Consider the following 15,018-nt stretch of genomic DNA (forward strand, 5'->3'; position numbering starts at 1 on the left):
TTATTATTAAAGTATTGAAACAATAGACACAAGCTCCCTCATTAACATACTTTAATGCCCTCTTTGATCTTATGTTGCTGAAACACAAGTTTAGAATGGAATTATCTTAATCCAAACCTATGGATATATAGTCTGTCTTGAATATCAGTGACAAAGTCTTAATATCTAAGTCAGTTCTGGCTGCTAGCACAAAATACCATAAATTAGGTGGCTTGGAGAACAAACAGTTATTTTTCACAGTTCTAGAGACTGAAGTCTGAGATCCAGGTGTCAACAAGGTCAGGTTGTGGGGAGCTGTTTTGGGGGTTTGAGGCTGCCGTCTCTTCTTCATTGCCTCCTCTTACGGCAAAAGAGTAGGCTAGAGGTCCGGTCTCTTATAAAGACACTAATCCCATGTGTGAGGGCTCCACATTCATGAACTGATTACTTCCCAAAGACCCCACCTCCAAATACCATCACAGTGGAGATTAGATTTCAACATATAGATTTTAGGGAAAACACAAACCTTTGGTCCATAACAATATTCTTCTTTTTAAATTCTGTCTCTTCCTCTTAAGTGATTCTTCTACTCTTTGCAGCTTCTCCTCTGGGCATTGTCTAGAATCTTCTCCTTATTTCACCGTCAACCCCTATACTGGCCTATCATTCTCCAGATCCTCCTTTCATTCCATTCCCAGAGCAATCATTCTAGAAGCAAATTTGACTACATGACTTGTAGCATAGTAGATGTTTTATGAATCGTTCAGAAAAAGACAATAAGCTTCTTTTCCCACATTTTTATAGATGCATTATAGTTACGTATAATGATGGGATTTGTTACATATTCATACATACTCACAATATAGCAATATAATTTGGCCAATATCATTCCCCAGTACTTCCCCCTCCCTCCCCACTTCCTACCCCTTGGTCCCTTTCCTTTAGTGATCTCCCTTTGATTTTCATGAGATATGTCCCCACCTTTCTTTTCCTTTTTCCTCTCTAGCTTCCACGTATGAGAGAAAACATATCACCATTGACCTTCTGAGTTTTGGTTTCACTTAACATGATGGTCTCAAGTTCCATTTTCATTCAAAGGCCATAAATTCATTATTCTTTATGACTGAATAAACCTACATATTGTATATATACCACATTTCCTTTATCAATTCATTGATAGACACCTAGACTGGTTCCATAGTTTGGCTATTGTGAACTGTGCTGGTATAAACATGATTGTGTGCATGTATCACTGCAAGATGATGACTTTAATTCTTTTAAGATAAATACCAAGGAGTGGTATTGCTGGGTCATATGTTGGTTCTATTCCTGGTCTTTTGAGGAACCTCCGTATGATTTCCATAGTGGTTGTGTTAATTTACAATCCCTCCAGCAGTATAAAAGTGTTCCTTTTTCTCCACATACTCTCCAGCATTTATGATTATTTGTATTATTGATTACTGCCATTATGGCTGGTATGAGATGAAATCTCAGTGTAGTTTTGATTTCTATTTCCCTAATTGCTGATGATGCTGAACATTTTTTCATATGTTGATTGGTCGTTTGTATTTTTTCTTTTGAGGAGAGTCTGTTTAATTCATTTGCCCATTTATTAATCAGGTGATTTGCTTTTTTGGCATGAAGTTTATTGAGTTCTTTATATATTATAGATATTAATCCTCTGACAGAGGAATAGCTAGCAAAGATTTTCTCCCATTCTGTGGGTTCTCTCTTCACATTCCTCTTTTCAATAGTTTCCTTTTCTGTGCAAAAGATTTTTAACTTGATGTCATCTTGTTTATTAACTCTTGGGATTATTTCCTGAGCTTTAGGGGTCCTATTGAGAACGTCATTCCTGTATCTATATGCTGATGTGTTAACCTTACATTTTCTTCTAGAAATTGCATAGTTCTTGGTATAATTCCTAGGCCTCTGGTCCATTGGGAATTGATTTTTGTGCAGAGTAAGAGATAAGGTTCTAGTTTCATTCTTCTACAGATGCATACTAGTTTTCCCAGCATCATTTGTTAAAAAGACTATCTTTTCTATCTTTTTGGCGCCTTGATCAAGGATCAGATGGCTGTAGGTGTGTGGGTTTGTCTTGTGTTTTCTATTCTGTGCCATTGATCTATGGGTCTGTTTTTATGCCAGGACCTTGATGTTTTTGTTACTATAGCTCTGTAGCATAATTTGAAGTCAGGTATTGTGGTGCCTCCAAAAGCCATAAACTCTTAAATACTGTTCCAAAACTACTTCTCCACTTTTATCTATGCCTGTGGTCTGCCTAACCTTCACATCTTCATCTGCTGTGGCTCCCTGTATGGCCTGTGTGTTCCAGCTAGCAATGACATGTGTTTGTCCTCTGTTGCCTCCTGTTTTCCATCTGGTCAACTCTAGATTTCATCCTTAAGGGCTGACCTTGCTCCTTTCAGAAAGCTGTTCCATGTCTTTCCAAAGCTGCATCAAGTGGCACCTCTTCTGTCTTCCATCTCTGCCTTGTATTTACATTGCATCGTACTGATTGCCTGGTTTTAGTGGACAATTTACAATACTGTCCTGGTTCTTCAATGGAGCCTAAAGTCCAAAGTCATTTCCTTCCATTTAGTGTACTCAGAAACTGACATATAACTTATGTTCTGTATTTGTGTATTAAAATGAAAAGATCTTCATAACCAGTAGAGTGTAAACTTGAGAGTAGGCAGTAACTTTTGGCTATTTTGTGATTGTTAAATCTCCATCTCTTAATATAGTGCCTGATATATACTACAAATGTACCTACAGATAAGTTGTTGAATGAATGAATGAGTTTATCTAAAATATAGCACTTCATTTTTCTTGTGTTTGGGAGAAATCACTTTTAATTTAAACACAAATAAAATAGATATCAAAAGGACATTAGATTTGTTGTATGTTGTCCCCTGGTGATATTATATATGTAAATTCTGTACCAAATCTAGCAGCAAGGTTTTCCTAAAACAAATTTATAAATTATATATTTTTAGACTGACCCCTTTCTCTATTTCTTGAAAACTTTTTTTTTTTTCTTTCTAGGTATCTTAAAAACGGTCCCAGTTACCTACTAAATTACCTACTGGAGTCCTAGGTTTTCCCTAAGTATTAGTTGATATATTCACTTTAATTAATAAAATTATTCAAGTTAGGTACTGAGATAACTCCAGGTGGAAAGGAAGGTTAAATGGAGGAGGATGTGGAAAGAATCTATAAAGGAAGCAATGCAAGATTATTTGACTCACAATCTCTCACTTAAACTAAAATAACCTACAATGTTCTTGTTGTCTCCCCAATCTATAGGTGAAAAAATAAGAATGCACAAAAATTGGGGGAATTGTCTTGGGATTGTGGTTTGTAAATAGTGGAATAGAGATTGGAGACATCTTCCACTTCTCCAGTTTCTCTCAAGGAATAATTTTGCTTATAATAACATACATGTTGTGTGGAGCTACCAACCCAGATATCTGATTAAACTTGGCTCAAACTCAAATTATTTGGATAAAAATTATTCTTAAGTCAAATTCTAGAAGTTTTTATCCTCTTCCTCAGCCTCTTCTCTCAGCTCAGGTAAACATTCTGCTCAGGCCTATCTGGCCTTCAAGTGCAATCCCTTCAGGGAGTTAAAACAACTCAGCAATCTGTGCCTTCAGGAACTTTTTCAAAGATTGAGAGAAGGGAAAACTTAAGGAAGGACTTACTCTTTAGACCAGACTGACTGCTTTCTCTCTACCCACCCCCCACCTACCTCTCACACACACAAACTTCATTCTCAAGCAATCATCCTATTCTTCTGGTTTTCCTGGGAAGAAGAGGCCACAAATTCATCTTAGCCAACCCATAGTTTCTCGAGGCCTGGATTTCTGTCATAAGTAGGCTTATTAAGCACTTTCTTGCAGGCAGGTTGTCTCTGAAAGAAATTCTGATGATATGCACCCCTCTTCTCATGACAGTTTGATTAAAAATTCAATGACTAGAAGGTTGTAATTTTTGAGAGCAGAAAGCCTACCCCTCTCAGGTCACACTGTGCAGTCCCTCTATTCATGCCTGACCATGTTGGGAGAACATATGCCAATGTAGGGTTTTAATACAGAGGTTGTCTTAGTAAGAATAATCATCAGAGAAGCAAATGGTCTATAAATTATTTAGTTTTATTCTAGCAATAATATGGTCAATGATAATGGTCTCATTGACTGCAGCCTTGACTCCTGTAAACCCATTTATTGCACATCTCAAGAATTTTCTAGCTAAACTAAAATCAGATAGCGTATCACACAGTTCTCTGAATTACTCAGTGGCTCCTACTTTTGAAGATAGTCCAAAGCTCCTACCTGCTGATGCCTGAGAAGATTTCCATGGCCAGTGTCTGCAAATTTCTCAGATTTCTTTAGATTTTTTCCCCAGCCTCTTTTTCTTTGAGCAAAGACCTATTTATGACAACTCAATTTTCTATACACACGTACAGACACATCTTGTTGATCACAGTTCTAGGTGTCTGCTTGTTTTCTCCTAAATATCCCTTTCACCCTCTTTACTTGCCTTCTCTTTTCTTCTGTAGGACTTCGCCTTTTCCTCTTCACCTCTGTCCCAACCTGATTTAAATGGCCCTTTTTGATAATCCCATAGCCCATGTACTTCATTCTTTGAAAGTAGTTTCTACTATGCAGTATGCTGAAATTGTCTCCACTGCTGGGCTCTAGGTTCCCTTGGATAAGGGACACACATGTAATCATCTTGTTCCTGCTGACTTTAATAAAGTATTTGACACACAGCTGGTGCTAAATAAATGCTGAATTACTGCTGGGACCAAAAGTCAGGGAAACTCAATCTTGTGTTTATTTCACTCAAGAGGTTCTACTATAGCCTTAGGCAGCACTGGTGGGGGTGGGGTGGGGAGAGGTAGATACTGGAAAGATAAAAGAAAAAAAATTAAAATCATACTTATCTTCACTTTGGACATTTTTTGAAGTACTGAGTGAAAGTTTCTATATATTAAAAGATTTTAAAATACTTCAAAACAAGAACTCAATGCCAGAAATTCACTTGGAATCAAAAGCAGCTTGCCACTGGCAAGTTTGGCTTAAACCTATTACATGTACACATTGAAAGAGAATCCAGGGCCTTCATGTATTTCCCATCAGATAAAATTTACAGAGGAAAAAAAAAATTGTCAGCAAAGTTAAGAGCTAACCTGCACAAATCTCTTACTAGAGCAAAGTCCGGGAGTGTCTCGCTCAAAGCAATACACGGTGAAGTAGAAATCATTTTCTCCAGTTCTACCTCCACTTTCAACTCCTTCCTTAAGAACAAGGAGGAGACTTTGCCAGGAATAAGGAGAAAGTGGATTTGGTTAGAAAGGTATCAAGTATTTGCATGTAGGAGCTGTTTAATGGGATCGTTTTAATTTAAAAACGATCTGAATCAGCTGTAATAATTTCTATTTAAAATTAAGAATATGCATATAGGATCAGAAATAAGTCATGCATTTGTTAGACCTATTCTCATTTGCAGCAATAGGTCTGTCTAGGAATTGCAACAGACTTTAACCCTGCAAATGTTGGCCAAAACCCAACGTCTACACAGTTACACATCCTGTAGAGTGGATCCATTTACCTCAGTGGTCAGCAGGGCTGTAGGCTGTGGGTGAGAGTAATGGATGGGACATTTCACAAGAAAATGACCTCAACCTCCAGCTCACTGCTGTGGCTCTGAGCTGGGGACTTTTTGCCTTTTTCAAAGGGAAGCTGCTGCTTCAGCATCCTCTCCAGGAGCCCCTGGCACTGTTTCAGGCTGTGTGTCTGGGGAACCCTGTGCGCATCACAATGACGGAAGCCAAGTGCTGGCCCACAGGCACTGAGGACTGTTTGTTCACGGGAGGGTTTGAGCAGAGCCCTGGTGTTACATAGTTCAAGGGTGCCTTGGAGAAAACCGATGCTGCTGGGGGTGGGGGGTGGGAGGGTGCCAAAGGCTCAAGTTCTTTCTCAGTTGCTATTCCATAGCCCTCTAATGCCTTATGGATATTAGCCAATAGTTTTTTTGCTTAGGTGTTTTTCTCTCTTTAATTCTTTGATTTAGTGAGATTTTAGATAGTTTAAATAAAAGGGTTTTCATATTTTTTTTAAAGTAGGGCTATGGTGTATACTATTCTTGGGGGCGGGTATTTTATTAATAAATGCAGTATGTGTTCTTGGTTAAAAACAAAATTAAACTCTTTCACTGTTTTTGACCTGCCAGCTGTAGATGGCATTTAGGTATTTATGTGGTGACTCAGTTTCTTGTAGGATAGCTGACAACTGCACATTGAGACTTTTTTTTCTTTCTTTTTTTAAATATATATTCTTAATTTTTTAGTTGCAATGGGACACAATACCTTTATTTTATTTATTTATTTTTATGTGTTGCTGAGGGTCGAACCCAGGGCCTTGCATGTGCTAGGTAAGCACTCTACCGCTGAGCCACAACTCCAGCCCCTCTTTTTCATTTTTAATGGTAGGGATAAAAAGGCTAGTTACTCAATTTGGGTTAAAATTCCTAAAAATGAAGGCTTAAGGATCCTGAAAAATTGTGGCTAGCCATATTACCTATTGACTTAGGAATGTGGAAAAAGTGATATTCTCAGTTCTATGCTAATATCAACAAAAATTCTTTATTGAGCAACAAGTTTATAAAACAAACTGTTCTTTATTCTGTGGTAATTATTTTCTGACTGGTATTTAGATATGTTCTGGGTCTTTGTGTGTGTGTCATTTTTCAGACTTACATAGGATATTGTAGAAGATGTTAGAATTTAAAACACCATATTGTGTTGGCACATAAATCTTGATAGTCAAATGGCTAATCCATGATTTGAATTTAAAATGGATCACCTGAAATAAATTGCCCTTTTTGTCATTATATTGCCTTCCGAAGAGCAAATCCTATATCTAACTACATGAGGTCTCTAACCTGAAGCTTTCCTGAATTGCCTTTCCACATTAAAAAATAAAGGCTGAAATATAATACTTGGAACCATATCCTGCTAGGTCTGAGACCTGAATTTGTACTTCTGATTTCAGAAAAACTTTAGAAAGTTAAATGAAGTTGAGGGGTGGTGAGGGAGACATTTTATGTACTGGGAGGTCCCCTGGGTCTCAGGCTTTGAGAGAGTTGAATTGCAGGGGAGATGACTATAGAGAGTCAAACCTTAGAGATATGAGAGGAGGACTCCTGTCTTCATATGACTGAAAAGATGATAGTGAACACTTCCTGCACAATGCTATATACCCATCTACTAACTATGGACAACTCAACTGACTATAAAATAAGTTAATTTCCTCTTACAATTTCCTATATCCCTATTTTATGTAGCAGAAGGAGGAAAAAAGAAAAAAAAACAACAAAGCCATGGAGTAGAGGTACCTATGGCAATTAGGTAATGCTGTACTTACATATGGAAAGGATTCAGTAAATTGAAAATGGTTGCATTACAGCCATAGACTGAAACATTTGAGATCTTAGGTTGTGGGACTACAAGGGACTTTTCTATATGTGTAATGTTTTACTTTTTAATAGGGATCATGTAATATTTTTATAGCCTTATAATGACAGAAAAACTATAGTCTTTTAAACTTACAATTTAAATTATCTTTAAGGTTGTTCCTTCTGTTATGGTTAAAAAAAAAGTGTCAATCTTAAATTTTAACCAGGCAAGGTTTAGGTGGTTGTTCATCCACCTAAAATATGTATTTACAGAGATACAGAGATTAATGTGAAGGGGGTGGGGGTGGGGCTGTTGCACAGAATAAAAGAGACAAAACCTACAGTACTCAAAGTGAAGAGCAAACAGTTCAAGAATTCTAGATAATAAGCCACGTGGCACATGTAACAAATAGTTTGAAAGTTACTGTAACCTTTACAAATTTTCTGTAAAAACCTGTCTGGAAAGTCCCAGGATCCTGTAAGTTGGTCCATGAAATTCTTTGTTGGGCCACTGTTAATTTATGAAGTCTAAATTTCAAGCGCAGACTCTATTCTTCATCAATATTGATAGATTGGAGGACTCCCGAAAGGGACCCCACAACTTCATGTAAGCTTTTCAGTGTTTTTCTTTGAATGACAAAGTTTTATAAGATGGATAAGATGGAACCTTGGGACTTTGGGTTTTCTTTCCTTTGGAATGGCTTGTTTAATTCCACGCTAAATCGTGATCCGTTTATGTTAAGAGAGGAGTTGAACCATGGTCCCCTGGGTTGGCCTTTATAAACAGAACCATTTTGCCTACATTGCTTTTAGATATGGTCTTTTGTGTTTTACTGCTTTGGTAGTTTAGTCTGCACATGGTGGGGTAGAAACACCCTTTCCAGACTTTTGTCCTTGGCCTCACATCATCCTGGTCTTGTGCAATTCCACAAGGGAAGCACGTATTCAGGACATGTGTGAACTCCTCTTACTCTGTGGTTCATTCATGTCTTTGCTCCTTTAAGATAACTCTTAGGGTAACTCTCTATGTGAATAGGCAGCACAGTACATTGTCAGACTCTTAGGCTTTTGGACCTAAAAGCCCTATGTTTTGTTTATGTCCACCCCCACCCCCCCAATTTAGAAATCTGCTACTTAGCGGGGTGGGCTAGGTACTGAGAGAGTCTGCTTTTGATAGAAATGTTCTTATTCCCCCAACTCAGCTCCCTTAAAGTAAGTCCTAACCCCCAGAAAGCGAACCTCATAAACCCCAAAACATAAACCCTCAGAAACGATTTTGCGGGTCTTCAATAACCTCGTTCAAGCCTAGGAGTGGAAACTAGGAGGCTCTGGAGGTCCCGGAGACCCAGAGGGCCAACGCCTCCGCTGGATGTGTAGGGTCCCCGCGGGGCAGGTGCGCGATCACACGCGCCTGCGCGTCGGGTCCCCCCTGAGCCCCGCCTGAACCCCACGGCGACCCCGGGCGGCGGGCTGCGGGTGCTCCACGCCGGGTTTTCCGCCGCTCTCCTCCTTCAGACAGCCCCAAAGCAGCCCTACAGACACGCTAGCACCCGCGCCTCCCCAGCTGCGCTTCAAAGAGAGTGGCGCCCGGCTGCACGGGGTGATGCCACGGCGAGGTGGCGGGGCTGCGGGGAAGGACGCAGCGGGTGACATGGACGGGCTTTTGCAATTCGGAATCTTTTTGTAAGGGAGTTGAGGAGGAGCCAGACAGTGCCGAGGGGCGTGAAGGGGAGAGTTCCCGGAAAGCCGCGGCTATGGAGCCGCGCTGCGCCCGCCGCCCGAGGACTTGAGAAAGAAAACAGGAAACGTGGTGGCCGCGCACCCGGCCACGGCTGATTCATTCGCTTCAAGTGCCGAGCATAAGGCTTGGCAGGCGGGGCGGGCGCGGGGCCGGGGACCGAGGAGACCCGGCAGTGGACCCGACGTCGTTCTGCGGGACGGCTGCTAGTCGTGCGCGCCATCCCTTTGCCATCCTCCAGAACTAGGACTAATACCCGCCGCGCTGTCCAAAAGTCGCATCGTGGTTATTCCACCTCCGTTCCCGTAATAAAAGTTGGCTTGTCGCACTTCGCACGCCCTCCCTGGGGGCCTACCTGCGACGTCAAGCTGGAGAAACTGAGCCTTCCAGTCGCCAACGGCCCCGCGGGTGGAGACTCAGCCCCCATCGAGCTGCCGGGTTTGGCAATATGAAGGAGCAGCCCTCATGTGCAGGCACCGGGCATCCGAGCATGGCGGGGTATGGCAGGATGGCCCCCTTTGAACTCGCTGGCGGCCCAGTGAAGCGCTTGAGAACTGAGTCCCCCTTTCCCTATCTCTTCGCAGAGGAGGCCTACCAGAAACTGGCCAGCGAGACCCTGGAGGAACTGGATTGGTGTCTGGACCAACTAGAGACCCTGCAGACCAGGCACTCTGTCAGTGAGATGGCCTCCAACAAGGTAAGTCCCTGCTTTACTATCATTGATGCCCCCAGACTGCTGATTCCCACGCTGGTGAAGCACCAGTCCCTGTGGCCACAGGAAATACAGGGAGATATTTGTCATGTTCATTGCATGTTAGCTATTATGCTCCCTTTAGAAGGGATGTTCTTGTTTCCATGCCTTCCTTCTGTCTTTCACTCACTATAGATAAATTAAACATTTTGCAAAATCAACTTTGACACAGTTTGATCAAATATCCAGGACACAGGGTTCCTAAGTGACATTTTGCCCTTGCAAGGAGAAACCCAGTAGGGTCTATTGGCCTTGCATATTTAAAGGTATTCTTGGGATTCCTGGTTGGAAATAAGAGTTGGTGGATGTCAATGAAATCACTTGGATCTCACCACCTACTGCACTCAAACTCAGAACTTGGAACCTTAACCCTCATTTATCTAGTTGTCAGGATACCCTGTTAGACCTTTGCCTTTATATATTCTGTTGGCCATACACATTCATAGTTAGAAGCTTCATTATGATCAGTGCCTTTTCTTTTGATCTTGAAGAAGACCAGATTTCTGAGGTCATTTAGTTTCAAGGAGGTTTCAGCTGTACATTTGTGCCATATGTACAAAAGTGCTGGTCTTGGCAGTTAATGGAATTTGGGGGACTGATAAGTAATCTTCAGTATGAAACAGCCATAAAATAGCCTGGAAGTTAAGGTAGAGTATTTTCAGTTTTGCTGCATTTTTAAAAAAAAATAAGCCCTGTTCTTTTTGTCTATAGTTATGCAAGGAAATAAATTGGATTATGTGTGTTTTAATGATTGACTGACTGAAAGGGCAGGAAAGGAGGCATGTGCATGTTGGATGCAGATATCTGAGGGATGCAGCTAGTAAGGACTGATAATATTGTGTTCAGTTAATAATACTTGTTTCTTAAAGATACTTGTGTGTTTTAGCCACCCATTTATTTGCAAGATCAGGAATGTGATGGCCATTTTACTCTTCATGTGTACATGTATTTCAATGAGTGATGCTTTTTTTTTTAGCTTACTATAGTTTTTATCCCACCTGTTTTCCCCTCATGCAGTTTTTACAAAAACTGTAGCATCACAGACACTTGTCTTATCTGTTAACATTTCTTATATAGATAGCATTGCTGTTTAAGTAAAAAGTCGGCTTCAGGTAAATAAAAGGGGTCCCCAGCCACTGCTTGAAGTTAGTAACCTACCCATATGCATAGTGACCTACCCATGTATACACTGATGATCAAATCAGGTTTTTATTATTTAAATTTGGGTCTCATTTCTGAATTTGGCATGGCTTCTCTTAGAATTGCTTTCTTATTGGGACTCTTAATTCCTGTAGTAGCATTAGATGCCATTGTTCTCATTTGGCTAAAAAAAAAATCTTATTTTTATAAACTAGAAATAGAGAATGTTTTTCTTTTTCATAATTTGATTCATAATAACAGGAGATGTATGCCAAGTATCTCCATTGTCCTAAATGCTGAGTGAGAGCATTGTGCACTGGACCTGATCTTAATTCTTTGTCTGTTAGATTGATTCTGTGTAGTAAAAAGCAGAACAAAATTTGGGTATCTAGTGAGATACATGCATTTATTTATGTTTTTGAGATGATTTGACAGTACTTTTTAAGCAAAATGTACCTGAAAAGCTAGTTCACTTTCCTTAAAACTCATATTCTTAATGGTGAAACTTAGGTTTAAGTTTAAAAATTGATGTGAAATCTAACAATATATTGTGATTTCAACTGTGAAATAATTTATCTATACTTTAAGGTAAAAACATTTGGAGTCACAGCAATTGCTCAAAATGACAGCTTTCTTTTACAAGCACCAAATAAGAGGGTTTTTTTTTTTTTCTGCTTTTAAATCTTCTCTGTGATGGCTGTCAACCTTGAGTTAATTTACATGATTAGTGTGGAAGATAGGTTTATTTGGTTGAAATAATCAAATAAATAAGAGAATACTTTTTCAAAGTGCAGCCGTTTAGCTATGTTTATATCCTGTGGTTGAAAGATTATTGACATGACACTTGGGTCAACCAAAGCTCTTGCTTCAACTTTTAATTTCTAGGCTGTTCATTTCTTTTTCAACTTATTCATTTTTAAATTTGTGTTATGCTCACATAATTTTTTATAGATGAAAAAGAATTAAAACTAAAGCTCTTGGTAAAGTTTGTAAAGTTACCAAAGCCACAAGAGCTATAAACTGAGCTGGAGCAGCTGATCTGAAAGTCCCTGTTGAGTGATGCCTTACCTTCAGTCTGGACTGGAAATGCAGACAATTTGTTTCACACCATCTCTCTTGAGTATGAATGAATAAATCTTCAACATTGCTTTTTGGTTATTAGTCTTATTGCCATCCATTCTGTCAGGGTTTATCTTTTGCCATGGAAAAGTTTTCCCCTTTCTTGAGATATTTAAAATTATACTCTAAGAGATTAAAAAGCACAATAAAAACGCTAGTAAGAAACCAGGATTTTAAAGTGATAATAGTAAATACTAATTATGAGATGGATTTGGGTGCTGGGAAGAAGGAAACCGATTGCTCAAATCCATTTAACAAGTTGGGTTAACAATTTATATATTTAAAAAATTTTAATAAAAGAAACCTGATAGTAATTTTAAAATATTGCTTTAGAAGTAACTAGCTATATTTTCTGTATTGGTTTTATACTGTACATACTGCTTATTGATGCTATTGAGGTAGGAACATTATTGAATTCTTGGCCAAGTCCAGTTGGCTTGTAGGATGCTTGTACCAATTTGGTAAGAGATTCCAGATGGCATTTAATTTGAGTGATTAAATCTATAGCATTTACCTTCATAAGCACATTAATCTGCCTGAGAGTTGTACAGATTTCCTTTGGAACCTCATTGTTACAATTGAGGGAAATTTTAGTGAGTTATCAGAGCTTTTGGAGGCAAATGGACCCAGAAGTTCATGGTTTTGTTCCTTGCTAGATGAGTTACATTAGCAACTTAAACATTTTAGCTTCAGTTTCCTTGGCATAATATAGGCATAATAACAGATACTTTTAAAGGTCAATGTAAGAGTTTAAAGGAAAATATATATATTAACAGCAAGCTAATTCAGTGTCTGTCAAGAGTAGCACTATATCTGTTGTTACTGGTATTATTTAGGGATCAGATCAAACTTTACTTATTGCCTATTTAACCATACTGATTTAACCATACGGATTGCCTATTTTAACCATAAGTTATGCTAGACACTTTGTTTCATAGATATTTTTATAATTCTTAGGTAACTGTCTGTAAAATTCTATTAGAAGATTTGAAGTCCTTATTAGAAGTTTAGTCTTTTAAAAATAATCCAGCTATAAAATTCCAGACAGAAAAACTAATTATTTTATCTGTTTTACTGTAAAACTGAAAACAAAAGCCATATAAATCTTTAGAACATGTAAATGTCATGTAGGTTGGTGGGCACTTTTCCATCCTTTTATAGATTTTGCAAAGTAAAATGTCTTTCTGGTAAAAATATCCTTTAATGTGGAGTAGTTTCATGGTATTTTGGGTTGTCTCTCATGGAAAGTGTATTGAGGGTAGAAGGAGTGGCAAGGAGGGCAGGAATCTGGCCCTCAGGACTTTCAAAGACTGCAATGGAACCCGGTAACTTAATTCTCTTGTGACCTAATAGTGCACATTTCACCAGGCCTTCAGTGTAAGTGCAGTGATGTTTAAAAGAGAAAATGAAATAATTGTGGATTCTTTCCACCACATACCCAGATAAAAAATGCATTTTGTTTCTCCTCTCTAATTTTGGGGGCAGTTCCGAGGCTTGGCATTGCTGGAAACTAATGGCCTTCAAGTTGAAAGTCTGTCTTGATACTAGGATTCGAGCGTCCTTCTAAGAGACTTCAGGTTGTCCTATAATTCATTCCAGAGGTGCTTAGGCCAGTTTGCAAAAGTGGATATGACTTCTTTATAGAATTTATTTGTCTCTTTGGTTTTTAGTAATTATCCCTAGTATGTTTCTGTTGCCTATAAATTAAATTGCTCTTCTGGGGTGCTTTTTCTTAGAGCTTTCCTTGGTTGCTCCCCCTGCTGCTTTTTGATTGTCAATACATAGCCTGGACTAGCACTTTCTGGGACTGCTGATATATTTGATGGGCAGGAGGTCTGCTGGAAGGAATATGATATGTTCATAGAAGTGGCTCATCTTAAGGTATTTCTGCACTGCACAAGTAAAAGAACTCAGAATAGAAATCAGTGTTGAATTTTTGCTAAGAAGGAATTCAAGTTAATTGAAAAAGACATTTTTAATTTATGGAACATTATAGCAACACTTGTTTTCTACATTAAAATATATGTAAATATTTATTAAATTTTGAAAAAAGAATTGCTGAGAGTTGAGGTCCCTAAAGAAAAACTCTAGATTAAAAAAAAAAGTCATGTTTAACTATAGAAACTCAACTTTTTGTTGTTTTCTTGAACTTGATATATGCTCCTTCATCCATTTAATAAAGGTAGATTTTAGGAAAGACTTTTGTAACTTACATATAGTTTCTTAAAGTGAATACAAAAGGATTGAGAAATCCTTGTCTTTATAAAAAATGTTCTTTTTATAAAGTAATAATAGAAAGAAGGAAGCACTTTTAATGGATATTTTTGTTTTATTGAATATTTAGTTGACTTTAATTCAGCAAGACACTAAGGTTAAAAGGGAAAAAAAAGTTGTCTCTGTTGCCATCCACTCAATTCTAGTGTCAGTAAGCTTAAATATCCCTAACACTCAAATTATCAAAAATTCTTCATTTTTATGACTCAAGAAATTAATCATTGCTAGAAAAATCGCTTTCATTTATTACATGTTGATTTGATTCATGGGAAATGGTAGCTCCAACTGAGAACATTATGAACTCTTCACTTTTTAAAAATATATATATTTAAAACATAAGGCTTAACTAAGATAAAATAGTACTGTTACTAGTATTATGGATAGATTAAATAAACTTTTCTCTGAATAGCAAGTATGATAATGCTTTTGTTCAATTTAAGATTTTTGCAGTGTCACATGGATATATATATATATATATATATATATATATATATATATATATGTGGTAGATGTGAAATGTGTTTAGTGTCATGATTTTTAGTTGCTCCAT

The 15,018-nt window shown here is 38.2% G+C and overlaps 1 protein-coding gene across 12 annotated transcripts in view; it reads left to right on the top strand.

The window, feature by feature from the left end:
* Pde4d (phosphodiesterase 4D) overlaps positions 1 to 15,018 on the top strand; it is a 1,337,035-nt gene that overhangs the window by 1,272,720 nt on the left and 49,297 nt on the right. For 11 of the 12 annotated variants that reach the window (XM_078016224.1, XM_078016225.1, XM_078016205.1 and 8 more), the window contains one exon: positions 9,769 to 9,881. In XM_078016224.1, coding sequence (XP_077872350.1) covers positions 9,769 to 9,881 — 113 coding nt within the window. Of the gene's footprint in view, positions 1 to 8,959; positions 9,683 to 9,768; positions 9,882 to 15,018 lie in introns of those variants that run through there. The other variant, XM_078016250.1, reaches the window with a different exon arrangement.

This window comes from Ictidomys tridecemlineatus, chromosome 1, assembly GCF_052094955.1.
Source record: "Ictidomys tridecemlineatus isolate mIctTri1 chromosome 1, mIctTri1.hap1, whole genome shotgun sequence".
Taxonomy (NCBI): domain Eukaryota; kingdom Metazoa; phylum Chordata; class Mammalia; order Rodentia; family Sciuridae; genus Ictidomys; species Ictidomys tridecemlineatus.